This window comes from Diplodia corticola (assembly GCF_001883845.1).
Source record: "Diplodia corticola strain CBS 112549 chromosome Unknown scaffold16, whole genome shotgun sequence".
In the NCBI taxonomy this organism is placed as follows: domain Eukaryota; kingdom Fungi; phylum Ascomycota; class Dothideomycetes; order Botryosphaeriales; family Botryosphaeriaceae; genus Diplodia; species Diplodia corticola.
Genome location: NW_017971495.1, coordinates 137,589 through 160,126, shown reverse-complemented (window position 1 = coordinate 160,126; position 22,538 = coordinate 137,589). Strand labels below are relative to the sequence as shown.

Here is a 22,538-nt window from a genome sequence, read left to right as displayed (position 1 = left end):
AGAACAGACCCATGTGCACAACAAAACGCCCGCGGACAACCGGTTATGCGCAACAAACAGCGCCATCCCTCCCCCACCGTCTCGCCGAAAAGCATGAGATAATCCTTTCCTACTGTACCCAAGATGAACAAGGAACATGAGCCTAGCAGGCAACAACTCCAGACCGCCCAGAGCAGCCGCTTCACCGCGTGTCGATGCCTCGGGCTGCAGGCTTGGGGGTATAAGGTATCAAGGCCGGCCTGGAAAAACAGCATCGCCTCCGCTGTTCACGTCGAAGCCGCCCCTCTTTGCACTCTAACTCCGTTCTTCCGAATCCATAATCGTCACATCGTCTCGGTCGAGCCCATTAAGACGCTGGCATCGTCATCATCCCTGCTGTATTCCTCAACCAGGGTTGCCTTTGATTCGCTTGTTGTTGTTCGGCATTCTGGGGCTTGGCTTAACCTTTGCCGTTGGTGCTCCGTCAGGACCATCGTCGGCATCAACACCACCCTTGACTGTGCTGCGTCGTCGCTTGTTACTCACATTAGGACTAGTGTTGGCACTCGCTCCTGCGCTGTTGTTGCCTTGCTGGCTGTGCTGAGCCACAAGGCTGGGCGTTTGCATGTGTGCTTGCGCCGGCGAGGGCGTATGAGTCTGACCGACGAGGTGCGGGGACCCGTTGACCGCAGGATTCAGGCCGCCAGGGAACTGCTGAAGGTTGGCTATGTGCGGAGACATGAACTGTGGGTTGGGAGGGTGCGGTTGGACGTTGGGATTTCCGACGGCCATGTTCTGTGGTGTCCTGGCTCCTGGTGCACTGTTCGGTGTAGGCACCCCGGGCGGGAGGTTGATCTGGGGCTGACCCGGTACGCCTTGCTGCTGTGGTGGTGGCCCCTGTTGGTGCTGATTTGGCTGCATTGGATTACCCGGGGCCATGCCTCCCTGGTTCTGCTGCTGGATGTTGAGGTTGGCAACCAGGCTATTCATAGCCTGAGAAGGAGTATGGCCCGGGTTCGCGTGGTAGTGAGCGAACAGTTCCTGCATGTTCGAAAGTGTCTCGCCAACCTGCCGACGGATCAGCTCCAAGGTCCATGGCTGCACCAGCACTAGCCCTACCTACCTCGAGGAACTGGAGCACCGGGTTTGTGACACCCCAGGTTGACACCGGTGCTTCCGGAAGCTCCGAGAAAAGCATTGTAGGCTCGGCATTTTGCATGCGTGGATTCCTCTGGTTGGGAGGATTCTTCTTGCTCATCTTGGGCGACATGTTTTGCTGGGGCGATCTCAGCTGGAAAAGGCCTTCCAAAGAATTCCGCGGCAGATACTGCTGGTGATCGTGCGTCTCAAAGATGAGAAGGTTGATCTTGTCCTCGCGATCAAACATCGCGCTGAGCTTTCCATTTTGCACCAGCTGTACGTTGATTAGCCGTTGTTCAAGACGGGTATACGCAACACCAACTGACCTGAGTCCCGTTCTTGAACCAGTAGATGAACTTCGCCCGGTTACTTTCCACGTAATGACAGTTGTTTCCAAACTCTTTCTCAGTAATGCCGTCCATGGTGAGCTGTATGTTCTGAACACCGCTTTGGAATTGCGTGAAGTAATAACGAGGCAATGCAGGGTTGCAGATTTCAAAGTTCTTGGACTTCTGGGCTTGAGGTGCGTAATCTAGCAACGTCTGCTTGAAGATACCATCTTCAGAGAAGAAACGCGCGACAAACGATTTCCAATGAGTAATGTCGTTTTGCTGCCGATCCGCCTTGGCATTGTCAGTTGAGAAGCAAGAGCACACACGGTGGTACTTACGGAGAAACGGCTGAGATTGTCTGCCAGACTGAGCAGCTTGAGGATAGTAATGCCATACATCCTGTTCTGCGCTTGAGCATGAACCTGAGCCGCCTGAGCTTGAGCCTGGGCCCGCTGTTGCATCATCTGCTGCTGAGCAGCCATTTGCTGGCGTTGCTGTTGCTGCTGCTGCATTGCCTGTTGCGAATTTTGAGGCGGTTGCTGTTGCTGTTGCGGTTGCTGCTGCTGCTGCTGCTGCTGCTGCTGCTGTTGCTGTTGTTGTTGTTGCTGCTGCTGCTGCGGCTGTGGTGGCTGGGGTGGTTGTTGTTGCGGCGGCTGCGGTTGCGGCTGTTGCGGAGGAGGCGGACCTGGTGGCGGCGGGCCCTGCTGTACAGGAGTCGGTGCCTGCGCCGGTGGCGGATGGGGCTGTGATTGGGTCTGCTGCGGTGTATGATGTTGGCTAGGCGGTGCAGGAGAGGAATGCGCTTCATGTCCAGGCGGCATCCCCGGAGGTTGAGGCCTCATCTGCCCCGGCTGCCCTGGCGGCGGCTGCTGATTCTGCGGCCCGCCTTGACCAGGGTTGCTCTGTTGCGAAGCGGCATGCTGCATGGCCGTGTGGTGCTGAGCCATGAGCTGCTGCTGCTGAGCCTGTTGCTGAGCCTGCTGTTGCGCAGCATGCTGCTGTTGCTGCATTTGGTTTTGACTAAGTTGTGCGCGTATATGCGGCGGCAGGTTGACTTGGAGCCCCTGCGGGTTGCCCTGCATTGCAGCCATTTGCTGAGGGGTCATTCCCTGGTTTCCACCATGCGGGAACCCCATCATTCCATTCTGTTGTTGTTGCTGCTGCTGTTGCATCATCTGCTGGTGCTGCTGCTGCTGACGCAGCATTGCCTGGCGCTGTTGGGCCTGCATGGCAAGGGCGGGGTTTTGCGCGACTGAGTCCTTCAGGATCAGTACACGAAGCAAGTTGGAAGCGATTGAGGACGGGACTTACACATTTGTTGCTGCTGCTGTTGGAACATATGGGCTTGGGGAGTAAGGTGCGAGAGCGCGTGTGCACTCGGACCCGGACCGCCCATGCCTGGCTGCATGCCCATCATCGGCCCAGCTTGAGAGACATGAGGTCCATTCGGACCAGAGACTCCCGGATGCATTTGCATTGGCTGTCCTCCCATAGGCTGACCAGGATTCGGTCCTGGCCCAGGACCCATGGGGTGACCATGTGGGATGCCAGGCTGCTGGATACCACCAGGATGATGAGGATATGCGCTAGCCATCATCTTGAATTACAGATCGACTGGCAGCGATCTGTCTCCCGTGGCCCCAGGAGAGCGAGCTCCCAACCGGAACGGGGCCTTTCCACAGGAAGCCTTGTCTCGGAACCTGCGCGAGAGAAGCGCGCGCTTTGCAGAAGAGTTGGCGATAGAGGCACGATGGGCCTGTTCTCACGCTGACCAAGACGGTATCCACGTATGTGATAGCGGTCGCGTGAAGTAGAGTGGGTCCGGGGTGTGGGGTATGGCGGCGCGACGCACGACTGACAACAACGCACGCAGAGTGAGGCAACTAGGGGCGCGTGTCGGTGGGCGAGGGCGTGTCTTTACCGCCGAAAGTGGTGTCGTGGGTAGTGTCAGGGTATCACGGCGCAGCGGCAAGTGCCGGGGCTGACTTGCGATCGGAGTCACCAGGTGACTGCTGAAATGGACCCCAATGCGCAACAGCTAGCGACGCGCGGGCGGACGTCGCTGATGCTATTCTCGGGGTTTGTGAGGACGTTGCAGGCGGACAACACGTCGGGAGGCGCGCATGCGCAGACGGGAGGTTGGGCGCGCGCAGGGCACGAACGAGCGTGATTGCAGAGCGCAATGGATGCGAGGTGCCGGATCACAGAGTGATAAGGGACAGCGACGCCATATCAAGGCGGTCCGGGGGGGTCGCAGGAGCCGGTTTGGGGACGATGCGGTCGGGGAGATGATGGGCTGGTCGACGTTGTGGTGTCGAACGTTGGCAGCAGTCCTGGGGCGGTCGCGGTCGCCCCCAAGGCGGCTTAGCGGATTAGCGCCGAGAAGGTTTCTCCGAGCCCTGCTTAAGCTTCGCGCCAGCCATGTGCTTCCCGCTCCTCGCCCGCCAGACGCGCAGCGTACTCCGCGGCACTTCTACAGGGAGTGTGGCTGCATCCGCGCTTGGGGTCGGTGTGCCGCGTGTCTTGGTGTCCTCTTTGTTGCGTCGTACGGAGGTGATTGCCCCAACGCCAACACGCCAAGAATCCCCCGGCGCACGATACTGGTCCAACCCAACGGGTGCCAACCTGAGCACAACTCTCGACCTCTCGGCTCTTCCTGCTCCTTGCATGGCACCGGACACCATGTCGGAAACCCCCAAAATCCGCCGTGGGCAGCACCGCATTCTTAGGCGGACGATGAGGGGGGCATTGATTCCTGCTCCTTTGTCATCCTGCTCTGCCTACAATGACGGGACCCTGCACACACTAGGCTTGTGCCGACTTTGGGACCGGACGCCCGAAGACAGAAGTACACGGGATTTGCTACTATCACCTCACAGCAACCTGTCACGTCTGCTTTGACACCTCGTTGAACCATGGCTCTTCCACGCCTCAACGCTCTAGGGAATGGATTGCTGTAGAGGTACTGCTGTCCGTCCCACTGCCCGTTATGTCTTCTTTCCGCTCGCGCAACTCCACGAGGAGCGGCTAGCCGTGTGAAATTGACATGTTCCCGCCGAGCAGGGTGTCATAGGGGTCGTGTGTAGTGAGCTCAATTTGGTCCTGCCCTATGTGTGTACGTGTGTGTATGTGGAAGTAGAGGATTGGTATTTGCCATTCATCAAACTAACTCTGCGACAAAGCAAAGAAGATCACTGGTTAGACGGAACGCTGTATGGAGCTTGGCTACAGTTGTGACAGCATTACCGCCCTCGCGAGGTCTGCTCGTTTAACATCACGAGACGACATATACAAATAGAACGGCAGCTGGGGCTTTTGCTTAGGACGGGAGTGCACGAATCAAATGAGTGGTCGCAAGCACGTCCGGACGAGAAGATTTGACACTGCTGACTACGTCGCTATAGCAAGCAAGCAAACTGGCTCGTAAAGGCTGGTGCTAGACGGCTATCTGTGCAGCCGCCAGAGATGCAGAAGGGCACTTCCGCACATGTGGCCGCGCGGACTGTCTCCTGCACCCCCAGCGGTTGCGGCCTGACGGTTCGGGCGCCTATCGCGGGGCTTCGTTAATCCCAGACCGCTGCCCTGTGCGCGTCACCTGGACCTCCAACCCAACCTCGAGCTGCCAAGCTGCATAGCACGTCCGCCTCCACACCCCAGCTCCGATCGCAGGCCGTCTGCGTCCCCGACCGACCTCTCCAGACCTCCGCAGCTCCAGATACCCTGCAACTTCTCCCTCTCCTCCACCAGCAGCCATGGCGCCCGCTCCGGTCGATCCCCGCATGATGTCGGTCAAGCCTAGGATTCGTTACAACACCATCGGCGGTGTCAACGGTCCATTGGTCATCCTCGAGAATGTCTGTTCCCACCGTCTTATATTCTGCTTGGGCCTGCAGCTCATACGCGGGGAACACAGGTCAAGTTCCCGAAGTACAACGAGATCGTCGCTCTGACGCTGCCGGATGGCACTGAGCGGTCTGGCCAGGTTCTGGAAGCTAGAGGTAGGACTCAAGACTCAACCCCACGCAGATGGAAGAGCACTCGCTGATTGTTTGTTCCCACAGGCAACCGCGCCGTCGTCCAGGTATGCAGTTAGAGCCTGCTCGTCAACCGCATTGCTAACAAAGTGAAGGTCTTCGAGGGCACGTCTGGCATCGATGTCAAGAAGGTAGGCGCACCTCCCAGCCATCCAGCACGATACCGCGACTGATTAGCGTAGACCAAAGTCGAGTTCTCCGGACACAGTTTGAAGCTCGGCGTTTCTGAGGACATGCTGGGTCGTATTTTCGATGGTTCGGGTCGCGCCATCGACAAGGGCCCTAAGGTGCTGGCCGAGGACTACCTTGACATCAACGGTAGTCCCATCAACCCCTACTCCCGTGTATGTGCCCCATGACTGTACTCCCCAGAGGCCGGTGCTGACCGGACAAAACAGGTCTACCCCGAAGAGATGATTTCGACCGGTATCTCCGCCATCGACACCATGAACTCCATTGCTCGTGGACAGAAGATTCCCATTTTCTCCGCCGCCGGTCTTCCCCACAACGAAATCGCCGCACAGATTTGCAGACAGGCTAGTTTGGTCAAGCCGACAAAGGGCATCCACGATGATCACGAGGACAACTTCTCTATCGTTTTCGGCGCTATGGGTGTGAACTTGGAGACCAGCCGCTTTTTCACTCGCGACTTCGAGGAGAACGGCAGCATGGAGCGTGTCACGCTCTTCCTGAACTTGGCTAACGACCCCACGTAAGTCTGGAGTGGATGAACCGCTGTGTGAGCGATGCTGACCGATGACAGTATCGAGCGTATCATCACGCCTCGTCTGGCTCTTACCACTGCCGAATACTACGCCTACCAGCTCGAGAAGCACGTCCTGGTTATCTTGACCGATCTTTCCTCATACTGTGACGCGCTGCGTGAGGTTTCAGCCGCCCGTGAAGAAGTTCCTGGTCGTCGCGGTTACCCCGGTTACATGTACACGGATTTGTCCACCATCTATGAGCGTGCTGGACGTGTCGAGGGCAGGAACGGCTCCATCACCCAGATCCCCATTCTTACCATGCCCAACGATGGTTAGTGCATCACAACACTGAAGTTGAACGAAAGGCTGACCATGCGCGTCCCAGATATCACCCACCCCATCCCCGATCTGACTGGCTACATTACGGAGGGCCAGATCTTCGTTGACCGTCAACTAGACAACAAGGGTATCTACCCGCCGATCAACGTTCTGCCCTCCCTGTCGCGTCTCATGAAGTCTGCTATCGGCGAGAAGCACACTCGCAAGGATCATGGTGATGTTTCCAACCAAATGTACGCCAAGTACGCCATTGGTCGTGATGCTGCGGCCATGAAGGCAGTTGTCGGTGAGGAAGCTCTGTCGTCTGAGGATAAGCTGTCCCTTGAGTTCCTCGACAAGTTTGAGAGGACTTTCATCTCTCAGTCGCCCTATGAGTCGCGCACCATCTTCGAGTCCCTCGATCTGGCTTGGTCGCTGCTCCGTATTTTCCCTAAGGATCTGCTCAACCGTATCCCGGCCAAGGTTCTCGACGAGTTTTACCAGCGTCGCGCCGAGGAGAGGAAGCAGCGCCGCGGCAACAAGGACACTAGGGATAACGAGGCTGGGGCTGAAGAGCAGCAGCAGCAGCAGCAGCAGGGAGGTGAGGGCAACCTGGTTGATGTGTAGATCCTGAGGGTTGGAACTGTCGGGAGTGACGGAGAGTAAACAATTTGATGTGTAGAGTACGGCTGGTTTATGCATTTCTTTTTCTTGTTTGAACAGAGCGGTAGCTCCCGCTTGAAACGACTGTTGATATTTGATAGAAGTTAACAAAACATGCATCATTGCATTTCATCTCAGGTGCAAAATCGTGCTCCTAACACGGTGGATGGCGCAATGGTGTAGAATGACATTTCTCGACTACACATTGACGTCATTCACCTGCCGCTTTACAGATTTCGACGGCACCCAGACATATCTCGTAGTATAATGACAGTGCGTAACAGAAGATCGTGCCCTTCTGCGTCCGTGAGAGACACTATGGCCTCTACATGTGTAGTTGAGGCCCACCATCTGGACGCTTTAAAAGTATACAAAGGCATCCAGACGTAGGCTCTGGCTGCCCACTGATCTAGTGGAAAGCGAACCTCTAATGAAGAGGTTCGAGAGGAAGCCAAACTCTCTCACAGCACGTGATGGGACTGGGTAGCATTTATCGTCACACATCCGGCATCGGTGAAAGACACTGGAAAGCTCCGATTCTACGCTTCTGAACGGCAGAAAAGGGACGCATTGTGGCAAACGAGATCTCTCAGCTACGTTCACAACCTAGCTAAATAGGTATACAAGATGGGGGGTCCGTCTTTTCTTATGTCTCTTTTCGAAAATCGCGTTCCATCCTGCGACATCGGAGAGGAGGGCGGAGGGGTGTATTGCAGAGTGCGGGAGACAGAGAGAGATATTATTTACAGCTGGTCGCTGAGGAGCTTGTTCATGCGGGCCAGCTTGGCGGACACGCTAAGGTCGATGGTCCTGTCGCCAATCTCGACGACGAGACCGCCGCGAATGTCCGGGTTGACCTACACGTTGGGGATTAGTTTTCAGAGGGCAAGGAAGAGTGGTTTTCGTTGCGGGAGGCCGACGCACCTTGGGGACGACCTTGAGCTTCTTGCCCTGGGCGTAGGGGGACTTGGAGACGGCGGCCTCGAGGCGGTTGAGGACCTTGTTGTCAAGAGGCTGCAAGCCCGAGTCAGCCATTATTTCTACGTTGACCACGTCCTAGCCGTTCATCCGGATGTGTACCTGAGCGCTGGTGATGTTGAGCTCGACCTCGCCGCGGGAGGCGCTCATGAGCTGGGCGAACTTCTCGGTGATGGGTTGGAGCAGGCCGAGCCTGTTGTTCTCGGCAAGAGTCTCGAGGAAGTTCTTGACGACGCCGTCCTTGTCCGCAGAACCGACGATCTTGGACAGCTCGGCGACGATCTGCTTCTTGTCGGATACAGTCAGGGTCGGGGCGCCCAGGACCGCGGTGAGCTTCTCGTCCTTCTTGAAGACGTTGGCCAGGTTGTCGAGGGCCTTGGCGACGGGGTCGAGGGTGGAGCTCTTGGCGGCGGCGATGTACTGTTGGTTTTGCGATGATGGCCCGTCAGCGAGGTGCAATCTTGGACCAGTGTGCCTTCCCGTGCTCTGCGCCGACGTGATTTTCCTGCATTCCCTCAACCAGCTCCACCATGGCAATTCTTGGCCGGGTCATCTCGGCGGGTGGCCAATTCCTCGCAATTGACTCGGGTGGGACGCGGGAGACGTACCAGAGCGTTGGCGTAGGTGCCATCAACGCCGTACAGGGCGACGGGCGGCTTGACGGTCTTGGTGTCGGCAGCTTGGGCGTAGCTCCTCGCAGCGACGGCACGAGGGGCGACAGCAGGGCGCGCGACGCGGGGAGCGGCGGTACGCGCAGCGCGAGAGAGAGCCCGGGCGGAGAACATGATGGCGGACCTGCGGAGCGGAGATGGGGTCGGTTGGGGTTGGCGGTGGTTTGCTGCTGTTTGCAAGGGCTCCGATGGAGGTGCGAATGCCGGCGAAAAGGCTGATGACTTAGCATTGCCGGCCTTGGCGTGCGGGCGCCAAAAGAGTCGCCCGGCCCAACCCGCAACCCGCCCTCAACTCTGCTCCCGCTCCATGACCATCTCACCGCCGTCCGCTCGCAGCTGCGCCGCGTGACTGCAACCACGCTGCCACCACGCTGCGCGCATTATCAGATGACGGGGACATACACGCTCTTGTTTCCACGCCGATTTTACCGCCAGAAGTTGTCAACATGGTGCATTTCACTGAGGCTTTCGACATATCAGGCAATCTTGCAAGAGTCATATCATCATTAGACGCGTTGCAGGCACGGTACAGCCTGTCATCAATACACAGCTTCTACACTCTCCAGCGCCGAATCCAAGCGCCAGACATTCGTCTCGGCTGGCTGCTTTTTGCGACATCTATTTCTTCTCCTCGAACGGTGTCTCATAAGGGCGCTCCGCCTGAGGCGTGATGCGAGCGAGATGGCGTCGGTGTCCATCGTCCCAGTCCAAGATGGCAGTGTGAGCAGTGACGCGGTTGTCCCAGACAACCACAGTGCCGGGCTCCCATTTGAGACGGGCCTGGAAATCAGCGCCAGCGGCAACGTGGTCGAACAAAAACTTCAGCAACATGTCACTCTCCTCCTTCTTCAAGCCGACGATGCGACGCGTGAACTGTGCGTTGAGGAAGAGAGCCTTCTCGCCAGTGACGGGGTGCGTCCGGACGAGGGGGTGTTCGTGGGCAACAGGCGTGCGGCGGACGACGCCGCCGCGCGCGGCACTGGCCTCAGCCTGCTCGAATCCAGAGTGGATGGCCTTGAGACCGTGCAGCCTCTTCTGAAACTCGGGAGACAGACGGTTGTACGCTTCCACCATGCTTGCGAAGAGAGTGTCACCTCCCGCTTCGGGCCCGTCCAGAACATACAAGAAAGTTGTGCCTGGGGGCTGGGCCTCGAAGGTGACGTCCGAGTGCCATGTGATGGAGTTTGTCCTCTCTTGGAAATAATCTTTGGCAGTGGTCTCGTCGGCACTGCGGTGCACGAGATGGATCTCCGGGTACCCCTCGGGAGCACCGCTCGAAACGTGCATGTGGTGCCTTCCAAAGTAGCCACCGATATCCAATGCCTCTTGGATGGGCAAGTCGGCAAAGTCCTGGTCACGGAACGCTGTACTACTGTCAGCTCGTACATCTGGAATGAGCACCTGCGAGGCCTCTTACCGACTACCTTCCTTTGAGCAACGAAGAGCGCCAGCTCGTCCTTGGCCTTGTCGGAGAGCTTGCTCAGTTGCACACCCGTCACTTCGGAGCCAATCTTGGGTGCCACGGGCTTGTGCTGGCCAGTGGCGAAGAGGTGTGAGAGTGAAGGGTCAGCATCTTTGCCGTGCTCACAGTGCTCGAAGGGCTCAAGAGGCGGGTATCTGTCGAGCATTAGCGGACCGTGGTTAAAACGCAGCGTGTCACTTACGTCTTAGGGCTCCAGGTTGGCAGATAGTGCGGGTACTTGGCCGGCGGATGCTTCTCACTGCCCTTCTCCTCACTTTCTTTCTTATACGACCTTGGCCCATAGTTGAAAGCGACCTTGTAGTCCAACGGACCCCGCACGGGAGCCGGAGGAAGCACTGGCTGCTGCTGTTCAACTGCGACGGGAGCCATGTTTGAGCGAGGTCAAGGTAAGCTTTGACTCGGGAGCTCGAGAAGTTGTCATCACGGGCAGCGAGGGGACTCGGCAGCTTAAGTATATCGCGCAACCAAGGGTGGCAAAGCCTCGTCGGCCGACACCGACGAAAAGAGCGACGCTGCAGAAAGCGGGGTGGCTTGGGGCGTCTCATGAGATGGCTCGTGGACGAAGCATTCGAGGCAGGGCCCGGCGGACGCTGCCAATCAGGCGGATTTGCGATCGCACCATGCCGATGGGGTTTCCGTCATGATAGGCTTTCGATTGGGCGGATGCGATACTGCTGTAACTAACGAGTATCAGTGACCTGGACGGGAGCGGCGTGCGTAGGGGTGGTTTTTGACGCTGCTCAGCCGCGCCGGCGCACCAATCAGCAAGGCGGATTCGGGCGTCAGGCTGAGTAAATCAGTCGGTAACATTTCGGTGGGTATCCCTGATCCTGAAACGCAGCATGCGGCCATTGGTTGGTCAAGGCGGCGTGCCGAGCGCTGCATACGCAGCGGATTCGTGGTGTTGCACGCCAGCCCCTGGCCAAATCACGCAATGCCCTGGTCCCGGTCCCTGCACCTGGCCATGCTCCCCAGTCGGGCCCTCGAGACACAGATCGCCGAGGGTGCTCGAGCTCACCATGGCCCATTCTTCTGACGTGCTTGCGTGACGACGCGCATTGGCTGAGCATACTACTTGGACTGCAGCTTCCGCCCCGGCCAGCACGCTCCTCCCCTAACCTCTCTCGGCTTCTTTCTTTCTGTCTCCCTTTCTGTATCGGTCTTTTTGGCTTTCTGCCGAGCCCTGCCTGTCGCTGCCGCCATCATGGGCTTCTCCAAGGACCGGCGCCAGCACCGCCGGCAGCCGTCTTGGCTGCGGATAGCCACCGCAGGCAACAGCCCGTACGCAGGCAGCACGCGGAGCGAGCAGTCTCCCTGGTCGTCAACCCAGTACACGTTCGCTGCCGCAGAGGCGAGCGCGTTCGAGGACATGGCATCTCCCACCACGCTCGACGAGATTGGCTATGCGAAGAAGAATGACGGCTGGCTCGAGGAGGCCCCAGTTAATGCGGTGAAATCCGCCCCCACATTTGCTACTTCCGGGCTGGACAAGTACTATCGCCCCGTCGAGGGCTATGAGGGCATGCATCGCTACGACCCCGACTTTGAGTGGGAACCCGAGGAGGAACAGCGGGTTGTGCGCAAGGTATGTTTTCTACTGGGGCAAAGGCGGACTTGGGACATGGCGGTTGTTGCTCCGCTCGACGTACATGAAAGCAAAATGGATCACTGTTTCTGCAATGGCTGAATCTGTCCCACTGATGGTTGCAGATCGATAAGCGAATCTGCGCCTGGGTGTGTATCATGTTCTTTGCACTGCAGCTGGACCGAGGGAACATTGTCCAGGCCCTCTCGGACAACATGCTCGATGACTTGGGCCTCACCACCAACGACTACAACTACGGCCAGACCATCTTCTACATCAGCTTCCTCCTCGCCGAGCTGCCCTCTCAGCTCATCTCCAAGTGGATGGGCCCCGACCATTGGATCCCGCTCCAGATGGTCTCCTGGAGCGTCATTGCCAGCATGCAAGCCTTCATCTCCGGCCGCAAGTCGTTCTTCCTCACCCGCTGTCTTCTTGGCGCTCTCGAAGGCGGCTTCGTTCCCGAGCAGATCCTCTACCTGAGCTACTGGTACACCAGCTCCGAAATGCCCACCCGCCTCTCCTGGTTCTGGGTCTCCTCCAAGGCCACCGACATGTCCTCCGCTTTCATCGCCTACGTGCTGCTCCGCCTGCGCGGCTTCTTCGGCGCCGCTGGCTGGCAATGGCTCTTCTTCCTCGAAGGCCTGCTCACCGGTGTCATTGGCGTCTTGTCGTGGTACTACCTTCCGCCGGGACCAACCCAGACGGCCAGCCCATTCCGCGGCGAAGACGGATGGTTCACCCCACGCCAAGAGAAGATCATGGTCAACCGCGTGCTGCGCGACGACCCGTCCAAGGGCGACATGCACAACCGCCAGCCCATCACGCCGCAGATGCTGTGGGAGTGCCTGGCCGACTATCACATGTGGCCGCTGTACCTACTCGGGCTGACGGCCTTCGTGCCTCAGTACCCCATGACGGCGTACCTGACGCTGCAGCTGCGCGAAATCGGCTTCGACACCTTCGACACCAACCTGCTCGCCGTGCCACCCATGTGTCTGTACATCATCCAGCTCCTGTTCTGGACTTGGCTGTCCGAGAAGCTCAACGAGCGCTTCTTGCTGGCCACCGTAGGCCAGCTGTGGAGCTTGCCGCTTCTGCTCGCCTTGCTTGCGCTGCCCTTGGCTGCGCCGGCGGGGCTGCGCTACGTGCTCATTGCGTTCCTGGTCGGGTTTCCTTATGTGCATGCGGTGAGTATTTTAGCCCCTTTGAAACGTTCGGGGATGATGGCTGATGGCTGATGGCTTGATGTAGATCCTGGTGGCAAATACGAGCCGCAATGCAGGAACAGTGCGGACTCGGACAGTGGCATCGGCTCTGTACAACATGTGCGCTCAAGCTGACAATATCATCGGGTCGAATGTGAGCACAATCGCGTCTTTCTCTTGCTGCCTTCGAGCAGGCGTAGAGCTCTTGGCTGATAGAATGACCTTTAGATCTACCGCGAGGATGACAAGCCTCTATACCTCCGCGGCAACAAGGTTCTGATATTCTTCTGCATCTTCAACATCATTGTGTTTGTCGGCACAAAATATTTCTACGTGAATGTCAACCGGTAAATGGCCCGAACCTTCACCTGCTGCGAGCAAGCTAACGGAATATTCGCAGCGATCGTGAAGCCAAGTGGGATGCTATGAGCCACGACGACAAGGAGATTTACCTTGCCACAACCCGGGATAAAGGGAACAAACGCCTAGACTTCCGTTTCGCGCATTAGATACCTCTTGCATATTTCTTTTGTAGGCAGCGCCTCGTCAAATCAACATCTTCTTTTCTTTCGTTCAGGTATCCAGGCATGGAGACTGACCTTCTCACAACACATCTCAACGTGTCCATCGTTTGCACCGTGAACGGCACCGAAAGAAGAGAAAATCAAACACAACGACGAACACACATCAATATACCGCGCCGACCTGGTTCTGGCTCGGCTTCTGATTCCCGGTGCCAAATGTTATCTTATCACCATAGCCCCATCTCCACAGGTCTAGGAAACAGTTCCCTTTCTGAACGACAGCAACCTTTCCACCTCACGGAGATCATCTCCCGGAAGTGTATCTGTGCCTCGCTGGCCGGTCTCCACATCACACCACCAACTTCACCATCATGGTCAATGCTCTCCCCTTCATCGGATTTTGGTATCGTGAAGGGAAACTGCCTTCCGCACCACTCTCGGAGTCTCGATTTCGAGGGGGGGGGGAAAAGAGAGCGGGATCCGATTCCACGGGATCGGAAAACCTTTTGTCGACGACTGATGCTTTCGAGCCTCGCAAGGCGCTTCCCCGTTGAAGCAACACCCAAAAGAATAGGAAGGAAAAGCCCGAAGCGGCTGTGAACCTTCGTCGTGAGATCGTAAGCACGCTTACGATAGTAACAGCTCCATTCACATGCTAGCGATCCCGTGCGTACGCGACAACCTGCTATAGACAGCATGATGTGGTTGTGCTCCACTCATTCTAGAAACTGCTCATTCTTTGATGGTAACTGCTCTATCCGTGTGCCATTCAGAGTGCTCGAGTTAGCATGCTCACTTCTTGCGACTTGATAGAGGCTCGATAATAGACCTAGCCATTAATTAAGTTCACTCATTGCTACTCCCAACTTCCAACAGACCGACAGACCGAAAAGACAAAAATATACGAACATCAAAAGCGTTTCCACAGCCAAAGCTTTGAGGATCATTTTGTAACATCACACCTCTCTCCTCTTGCCTTTCTCCCAGCTGGCTTGCTTTTTTGTTTCATAGCCCGTAATCGTTAACTTCATGAGGCCGTGAAAGAGAATATGCAGTGTTTGCCAAAATAAACAAGAAATACGCTGCATTATGAGATCCCAATTAACCGTAGGAGGCCGTATCCCCATACTGCGTCAGTCGTGCTTCATGAAAGTAGTCGTCCCCAGGTTTGAGTCGGAATAGCTGAAAAGTGTGAGGAGCGCCGCTAAACGTACGACAGGATACCGCCCTCGGTCCCGAAAAGCTCCGTCGCTGTGATGTGAATAAAAATAGGGGTGGAAGCACGCATTCAACTTGCGTTTTTCCATGACCAGGTCCAAAACACCATCCTGTGATACCAAAAACCCAATGCGACTTGTAATGCAAAGTTCATGCCTCATCCTTCACGTGGGCCTACTCCCAATCTTTCCACTCTCTCTGAATCTTCTCCAACTCTCCCCTGAGCCTCTCCGGCTCCAGACTCTGGCTCACACTGCCGCTGACGTACGAGTAGCCAAACTCACGCTCGCGCATCGCGTCTTCCAAAAGACGCCTCAGAGTGCGTTCCTGGCTGTTGAGATCACGCTGTATTTTTCTCCGCTCGCGAACCTTGCGCGCTAGGTAGACCGCATTGTCGTCTTGGACGGCGCGTGCCCAGATCCGGCGCATGCGGGGGCTGTACAGCTGACACGAATTGCCCTCACCGGTCACGAGCTCCGCCTCACTAGGAACGAATCCCAAGGTGCGCGTGACCCCGTCGGCCAGTCTGGAACCACGCTTGACATCAGGATACACGATGTCGTCGTAGCATTCCTCGCAGACGGTGAACTCAGGAAGGCCGGGATACGTGTGCCAAAGACTACCGAGGAAGACTGTGTCGCGTGAGCATTCCCGCTTCCACGCGTGCTCGCTCACAACATCTTTGAACCGAGAGAAATCCGCAGTGCCGCTGCGTGACCTCAATGCCCCTTCATGGATTTCAAGCAGCATGTCGAGGTATTCTGGGAAGCGTTTGCTCTTCATCCTGAAAGAACACAGCCGTGCCGACGAGGAGTCGATGCGCTGGAAGTAGCCTTGCAGTGTAGGCATGAGGGCTTCGAGGTACAATAAATCCCGTTCGCAGATATGGAAATTGGGGATGAAGTCGCTGCCTCGCTTGTTCGGAAGACCGTACCACGTTCGCACATCTTCGTGCTCGCCAGGACAAGGCTCCTCGGTGTCCGTGATCGAGGCTAAAGAGAAGATCAGGTCCAGATCTCTTCGCTTCTCTTTCAACGTCATCAGCCAGGCGAGTCGGTACCATGGGGAACTGAAGTGGCACTTCTTTGCTATGTCCGTTGAGGGTGCCCTCACGAAGAACCTTTGGAACATGGAACGGCCGATGATCTTTCCGAGACAATCAGGGCAGATGTCAAATGATGGCGCACTGTCCAGAGTATACCAGTCGTGAAACTTTGTAGAATACGTCGAGCGTGGACAGGGCGGCAGCGGCAGTTCTGGCATCTCTGGAACCGCCTCTCTCAGCAGCTCATCACCTCGAACAGTGGACGGCGTCGTGCGTGAGTCGGTGCGCTCCGTGTGCACACTGCTTTCTGAATAAGAACGGCGTAAGGGAGACCTTGCAGCATCGACATCCTCTCGCACGTGGTTCGGTATTGGTACGATCGTTGGGCCACGCTGATAGTCAGAAATGGTTCTTTGGGGACTTCGCGGGCTCTCCGTGATGAACTGATAGCTTTGTTCTTCAGGCATCATGAGCGTTGGGCCGTCATCTACAGGGTACGGTAGCGATGTTGTCGACTTTGAGGCCGGATGCCGGGCTGGTGAAGGAGACTGTATGTCGATCCTCGGAGGGGCTCCTTTTAAATGTTGGTCAGCATCACCGGCCAAGGCCGATTCGTAACGACTCTGTCGTGATACAGGCCTCGAGCGTTCCCTTGGAGGGTTGGCAGTAGGGAACGTTGACACGCGCTCAGGACGGCTAGTGCTGATCTCGATGCGTGGAGAAGGGGAGCGAAAGTTCTGATCATCCGGAAGGGGGGAACCAGTGCGTGAATTTAGAGATCCCGGACGGGAGCTAGGATCACTGCGGATCCTCCCATCCATATCTTGATGCCGAGGCCTTGGAGACCGAGGCGGCGATGGCGGAAGCTTGGTTTCCCTTCGCTTTGGTGAAGATGGTCTAGATGAGAGCTTGGAGGATTTCGAGCTTTGTTGGCTTTCTTCTGTACTTCCATACAGGGTCTCGGCCGTAGTCTGGCGGGATAGTCTCGGTCTACCCCATGGCAAGTCATTGAAGAATTGGGGAGATGAGGGCGTGTTCCCGGCTGACGACCCTGAGCCTTTAGGAGTCGAGCGAGGCGTCGTTAGGGAAGGCGTCGCGGGGCGCCCATGCATAGGGACCGAAGATCTCGAGGGCGGACGATCTCTCATGGGGTCACGTTCACATGGAACGCTCCGAATGTCCTCTTTGAGGTCAGAAGGCTTGTACGAATAAGGGGATGATATGCGCTCCCGAATCGGCTCAGTGTCCAAGGCAGGATGCTTCATGTGGTCTTTCCTCGGGTCCGCGGGGGTGTAGGAATAGGGTGAAGATATACGATCTCGCCCAGGAGCAGAAGCGCTCAGCGGGCTTTTGATGTCATCCTTGTTCAGGTCGGCAGAAGCGTAAGCGTAGGGTGAAGCAACACGCTCGGGCGGGGAGCTGAGGTCGTGCAAGGATGTGCGCAGATCATCCTTCCTCAACTCAGCCGGATTGAACGAGTATCGTGCCGGCCTCCGACGTGTTCGCAACTTGACTGATTCGTCTGCAGATAGGTCTGAGCCGTCGGACACACCATTCTCACGCCGCGAGTCAGCTGAGAACAGCGACTTTGTTTGCAGTGGAGCAGGCCGGGACTTGGCGTGGCCAGCGCTTCTACTCGCGTCTGACCCAGCTCCTGGTGCCGTGCCGAAGGTTGTTGAGGATGCCGCAGACTTCGGTGAGAGATACGAGTCGCCGGAAGACTGGTGTTTGGCGTCGCTAGGGATCCGGCTGGATGAATAGGGCGAGCGAGGACGTGCCGTGTCAACGGGTGGATCACGCAGATCGGTCTGCAAGGGCGGTGCCTTTTGGCGATCCGCGGGTTGGCGCATGCTCCCTCGAATCCGAACGTCGTCGAAAGTCGTTTCTTCCTCGCCACCAGCTCCCGGTACCAGCACAAAGCGGCGCTCCGGGTTGAAGCGCGCCATCTCCTCGTCCACCTCGATCATTATGGGTTCCTGGTCAATGCAGCCCCGGTTGGGCGCCTCGTCCCCATGGTTCCCGTCCTGCAAGACATGGCTCACTTCTTTGGCAAGGGCCACATCCAGGTCCTCGGCAGTGGGACACGGCGGCCACGATGCTCGACGGCGCCGTTGGATGCGATACGACGCGGTTGGAGGCGGGGTGGGCGGGTAGCAATCGCGATCGCGCAAGTCGTAGGCGGCGTAGGTGTAGTCGGTGTCATTGGCGTAACGGTCGTCGTAGGTTGGTTGGTCTGGTGCGTGGTACGCAGAGTAGTCGGTGCGACGGCGATCGTAGGGGTAGTCGGGGCCCTTGACGTGCTCGTAGTTGCGCGACCGCGAGGTGTTCGGTTCGTAGCGGCTCGCGTAGCGGGGCCGCCCGTCGTAGTCGCGGTATGCCATGCACGGCGGTGGCTCTGGGCTGGCGAGAGAAGGGGAAGCAGGCGGGATTACAAGGGAGGGCTGGTCGGGCTTTAAGGCGGAAAATGCAGCATGGCCAGGCAGAGGCAGTCACGCAACGCCATGCGGGTTGGGAGTGTGGTGGGGGGTGATGGGTGGGCGCGCGCTGACGCATGGCCCTGCCTGCAAGAAGCGGTCCGGGTGGAGCGTGGAGCGCGCGGTGGGCGCTGCCGCTTGTCTGTTCGGGGCCTGGTCAGGGTCTGGCGGCGCTGACAGCGGCAACGTCTGGAGCACAACCAGGGCTCGCCTGCCACTGGGAGCCTTGCCGTCACCGCACCTCCGCCTCTTCTCCAGAGCTAAAACCGAGCCGCAAGGGGGCTTTCCAATCGCGCCCCTTCCCCTCGCCACGCGCGTGGCCGCCTATTTTGGGTCCAGAGGCGCCCGACGTGCCCGAATACGGCTCCAGTCATCCCAGTGGCGTCGCTAACGAGCCGGCATCATCGTGAGATTCGCCCAAGAGCCGCATGTTCTCCTGCGCATTCCCGCCCGCCATGCGCTGCGCGTGCCTCTGAGCGGCGCCACGTCCGTCCGCATCGCAGCTCGACTGTGTAATCTACATCGGCACGGAACTCGCCTTGGGACGGCTTGGAGCACTTATGCGCGCTGCCCGACTTCCCACTTTTCTGCCGGCCTATCCTAAGCTCCCGTGTGTCTTGGATCCTAGAACTTGCAGAACCACCTACATTCCATCAGTCATAGAGCGTCTGTATACATGCAAGGGTAATCCTGCTCTCCTGCAGCGCCTGTCGGGAGCGCCAGCCGGTCCGCAGCCATCGTCGGCTGCCGCCGTCCAACTTGCCCCTCCATCTCGGCCTCCGCAGCGCTCATCTGCGCCGAGTAAAGCAGCGCGAGACACTGCGCTCTCACAGTAATACCCAGCAGAGAGCCTCTGCGTCGCTGCGCAGGTGACGTGGCGGCTGACAAGAAAAATAAACATCAAATGCCGGGCTTCACCGGTCAGTCTTCCCTGGTGGCGTTCTTATGCCGCTACCAAGGGTGAGGCTTCCCATTGTCAGCGAATGCCGCTTGGGGACGCTGTCTGGGGCTTGTGACCACTCACCACGTTCTCCCACGTCCAGAAAGTACCGCTATGCTGGATGCCTTTGCTTTGTATCACATCGATCATGCCCGCGACAGACACCTCGGGGCTGATTTGGCCCGCGATGGGCCAGGGCAGGTCGATGTTGGACATGTCCCTAAAAGCAAGTAAGCCTCCCAAAAACGCTTCCAGGCATCTGCGACTCTTACGTTGCCACTTCTCCCGGATGGATCGCGAGAATGATGGTGTCGTCGTCCTGCCGTTTCAACTCGGCGGCCATGTGCTTTGGCTGTGTGTCAGCAAGAGCGGAAACGGGGGCAACAGTGCTTAGAAATTGAAATTCGGGGCGGCTTACCCGGAGCATTTGGTTGAGAGCACACTTTGACGCGGCGTAGGCAGCAAACCTGATGCGCGTCAGCCCAAGGAACGCCGTTAGCAGAGCGCCTGGCAATACCCGTCTTCCATCTCTCGAAAGTTGATGGCCGATCCCGAGTCGCTGGACATGAAAACAATGGTGCCAATCGGAATGTTGGTCTGAAGCAGCTTCTGGGCGGTGATGATCGGGCCAATGGTGTTGGTGTGTAGATGGAAGGCAAACTCGTCGAACGATCTGGACTGATGATGAGAAACATGCATACGGCTCCAGGGTTACGCGGAGCACCAACAGTTCAGTGGCCCTCTGTGGAAAGCACCGTCAGTCTGTGGCCAGCCGGCAGAGTGGTACAGAGGAGGCATTAGGCTCACATTGGGGTATCTCAAGACACCGGCATTGATTACGACATAGTCTATCTTGAAGTTGGGGATCGCGGCGAGCTGATTCACGAAGTTCTGTTCACTGATCAACCAACGCTTCTCTCCGGCGGCGCGAAAGTGACATGTCCTACTGCGATGCTGGCTTCTGATAGAATGTCACAGACAAACATCTGGCAGCGGCCATGGTCGTTTCCCGAGTGGCCCCAGAGCGCAGAAGCATGTTCGGCATAGGGCTGCCGGACCGTCGCAATGATCTTCTCCCCGCGGGCTATCAGCTGGCGGACGAACTCGAGGCCAATGCCTCTGCTGGCGCCCACGACGACCCAGGTGGTGGTCTCCTGGTCGCAGTAGAGCGCATCGGGGATTTGGTTCATGTTGGTTGCAGGGCCGACAGAAAGTTTGGCGAGTGCGGCGCGCGTCGGCGGGACACTACCTGCATACTAGTGGAAAGTGGGCGGTGATAGGCAAGGCCAGCTAGATAGGAGCGAAGTCGTGCGCCTGAAAACGACCGACTCCAGGTCGCGTGGCCGCTAGGAGCGACTGAACTGTGACTCGCGGTAAGAAAGCACGGAAGGTGGTCTGGAGGAAAAATACGATGTCTGTCCCCTCATCGATCTGGCAGCGGAGGCCAAGGCCGCCCAAACCGGGCACCCGCAGAGCTGGCGACAGGGAAGCTGCAGTAGCTGTATGTGCATCATCGCCGGCCGCCCCCCGCGAGCGCCGGGCATCGCGAAGGGCTTGCAATAGGCGAGCGGGCCCAGACCTGAGCGCTGCAAACATGCAATCGAACAATAATAACAATAATGCCGCCCGCAGTGCACGTCGTCATGATTCACGGTCGCACGCCTACGTCAGTCGGAGCGTGCGGCTGCGCGTGCCCGCGGGCGCGGGCCTGGACGCGATGGAAGGCTCGCAGAATCTCGCACATGACCTCAGCGCTGCGTGCCGATGATGCCGCACCGCAATCCGGGTACCAGAGTGGGCTTCAGGCCGGCAGATGGGAGACTTGCGAGGAATCGCCGACCGAGGGCGCTGGGCCTTTCCAATCAGCCACACCGCCACGGGGCTTTGCCGCTCGCCCGTGTTCTTCCGACCATCCCTAAAAATCATCTTCGCGCTGATTGGCTGGCCGCACGCGGCTGACCTGGGCTAAATCGATTCTCTTCCGTCACCAACGACTTTTTCTTCTCCCCTTCTCCTTCCCCAGCGCACTCCATCAATCTCCTCTGCGACTCCGACAGTTCACGTCGACCTTCAATCCCTACGCCTTCGTCTTCTCTCCACACGCTACACACCTAAACCTTTAATCAAAATGGGTTTCGAGGCCGGTACGCGCGCCATTCTCCTTGTCCCCTTTCACCAACCGCTCTCAACGCGACGCAACGGTGGCTTCTTCCCTGGGCTCCGAGGCACCTGTCACACCTGGCGACGGATATACGGGCTGGTACTCGCCACTCCAAAGTCCTTGACTGGGCGCGCAGCTTTGCGCCTACGTCTCGCCGGTTGACCGGCTGCTTTCGCGAATGAAGCCGCCGTCTTCGCCGCGTTGTGGCGCATCCCAATTCTCCAAGACAATCCAATCCCATCCGCCGGTCAGCCGCTAACGGTTTACCACAGGTGATGCTAAGAAGGGTGCCAACCTCTTCAAGGTACGTTGCTGCAGAGACGGCTCTCTGGGAAACCGGTTTTGCTAGCGTGCGCTGGAACCCGTCCTGACAATCTTTGCAGACCCGTTGCGCCCAGTGCCACACCCTGAAGGCCGACGAGGGCAACAAGGTCGGCCCCAAGCTTCACGGCCTCTTCGGTCGCAAGTCCGGCCAGGTCGACGGCTTCTCCTACACCGACGCCAACAAGCAGAAGGGTGTCACGTGGGACGAGAACTCTCTGGTATGTCCCCAACCGTGTGCTGGGACACACTGCGCCAGCTTGCAGCGCCGGCGTCGCGCGAGCTCCTGTCTGACGGTTCCAAACAGTTCGACTACCTCGAGAACCCCAAGAAGTACATTCCCGGCACCAAGATGGCCTTCGGTGGTCTCAAGAAGCCCAAGGACCGCAACGACCTGATCACCTTCCTCAAGGACGAGACCGCATAAATGACCTAACCTACGATACCTCCACGACTTCTACCTTCTCCGCTTCCCCTCTTATCATGTACCATCAAGACTTAGACGTACGATAGGCGGGTTTCGTTGGTGGTGTTCCTCCTTTGTGCTTGTATAATACATGGCTTGGCTTTGCGTGTGCTAGACATAGACCGTTTTCACAGTGGGTCAAGGTCCGGCGATACCAACAAATGATTCATTCTCCACTTCCGACTTCGGGCTCCTCATCTGCGACTTGAACACCTTCGTGCTGATCTGTTTACACTTTTGCGATTTGTCTTTAGGGCTGGCACACGTCACTCGCTTGCAATGCGCGCGCACTGA

At 57.7% G+C, this 22,538-nt stretch overlaps 8 protein-coding genes across 8 annotated transcripts; 3 read left to right on the top strand and 5 right to left on the bottom strand.

Annotated features, from left to right (window-relative positions):
• Positions 1-384: 384 nt before the first annotated feature.
• BKCO1_1600058 (uncharacterized protein) lies at positions 385-3,048 on the bottom strand (the record flags this gene model as incomplete). Its single annotated transcript, XM_020271509.1, has 5 exons — positions 385-1,047; positions 1,103-1,393; positions 1,446-1,742; positions 1,790-2,703; positions 2,763-3,048. 5 exons carry the CDS (start codon positions 3,046-3,048, stop codon positions 385-387), a joined length of 2,451 nt encoding a protein of 816 aa, XP_020131862.1.
• A 2,155-nt stretch (positions 3,049-5,203) lies between these two features.
• Positions 5,204-7,137, top strand: BKCO1_1600057 (vacuolar atp synthase subunit b; the record flags this gene model as incomplete). The annotated part of the gene is made up of 8 exons (XM_020271508.1): positions 5,204-5,305; positions 5,365-5,449; positions 5,513-5,532; positions 5,581-5,616; positions 5,668-5,829; positions 5,884-6,197; positions 6,249-6,523; positions 6,578-7,137. 8 exons carry the CDS (start codon positions 5,204-5,206, stop codon positions 7,135-7,137), a joined length of 1,554 nt encoding a protein of 517 aa, XP_020131808.1.
• A 779-nt stretch (positions 7,138-7,916) lies between these two features.
• On the bottom strand, positions 7,917-8,936 carry BKCO1_1600056 (atp synthase subunit 5; the record flags this gene model as incomplete). Its single annotated transcript, XM_020271507.1, has 4 exons — positions 7,917-8,030; positions 8,098-8,187; positions 8,254-8,571; positions 8,760-8,936. The coding sequence occupies 4 exons, from the start codon at positions 8,934-8,936 to the stop codon at positions 7,917-7,919; spliced, it is 699 nt and encodes a 232-aa protein (XP_020131863.1).
• A 504-nt stretch (positions 8,937-9,440) lies between these two features.
• BKCO1_1600055 (alpha-ketoglutarate-dependent taurine dioxygenase) lies at positions 9,441-10,674 on the bottom strand (the record flags this gene model as incomplete). The annotated part of the gene is made up of 3 exons (XM_020271506.1): positions 9,441-10,186; positions 10,240-10,439; positions 10,487-10,674. 3 exons carry the CDS (start codon positions 10,672-10,674, stop codon positions 9,441-9,443), a joined length of 1,134 nt encoding a protein of 377 aa, XP_020131864.1.
• Positions 10,675-11,509: 835 nt separating this feature from the next.
• Positions 11,510-13,604, top strand: BKCO1_1600054 (major facilitator superfamily; the record flags this gene model as incomplete). Its single annotated transcript, XM_020271505.1, has 5 exons — positions 11,510-11,890; positions 12,016-13,077; positions 13,142-13,249; positions 13,324-13,442; positions 13,496-13,604. The coding sequence occupies 5 exons, from the start codon at positions 11,510-11,512 to the stop codon at positions 13,602-13,604; spliced, it is 1,779 nt and encodes a 592-aa protein (XP_020131809.1).
• Positions 13,605-15,011: 1,407 nt separating this feature from the next.
• BKCO1_1600053 (ser arg-related nuclear matrix protein) lies at positions 15,012-18,263 on the bottom strand (the record flags this gene model as incomplete). The annotated part of the gene is made up of 1 exon (XM_020271504.1): positions 15,012-18,263. One exon carries the CDS (start codon positions 18,261-18,263, stop codon positions 15,012-15,014), a length of 3,252 nt encoding a protein of 1,083 aa, XP_020131865.1.
• Positions 18,264-19,307: 1,044 nt separating this feature from the next.
• BKCO1_1600052 (nad-binding protein) lies at positions 19,308-20,486 on the bottom strand (the record flags this gene model as incomplete). The annotated part of the gene is made up of 8 exons (XM_020271503.1): positions 19,308-19,322; positions 19,381-19,516; positions 19,569-19,642; positions 19,715-19,763; positions 19,814-19,969; positions 20,025-20,038; positions 20,104-20,187; positions 20,244-20,486. The coding sequence occupies 8 exons, from the start codon at positions 20,484-20,486 to the stop codon at positions 19,308-19,310; spliced, it is 771 nt and encodes a 256-aa protein (XP_020131866.1).
• A 938-nt stretch (positions 20,487-21,424) lies between these two features.
• BKCO1_1600051 (cytochrome c) lies at positions 21,425-22,205 on the top strand (the record flags this gene model as incomplete). The annotated part of the gene is made up of 4 exons (XM_020271502.1): positions 21,425-21,440; positions 21,730-21,761; positions 21,841-21,999; positions 22,086-22,205. The coding sequence occupies 4 exons, from the start codon at positions 21,425-21,427 to the stop codon at positions 22,203-22,205; spliced, it is 327 nt and encodes a 108-aa protein (XP_020131867.1).
• Positions 22,206-22,538: the final 333 nt, after the last annotated feature.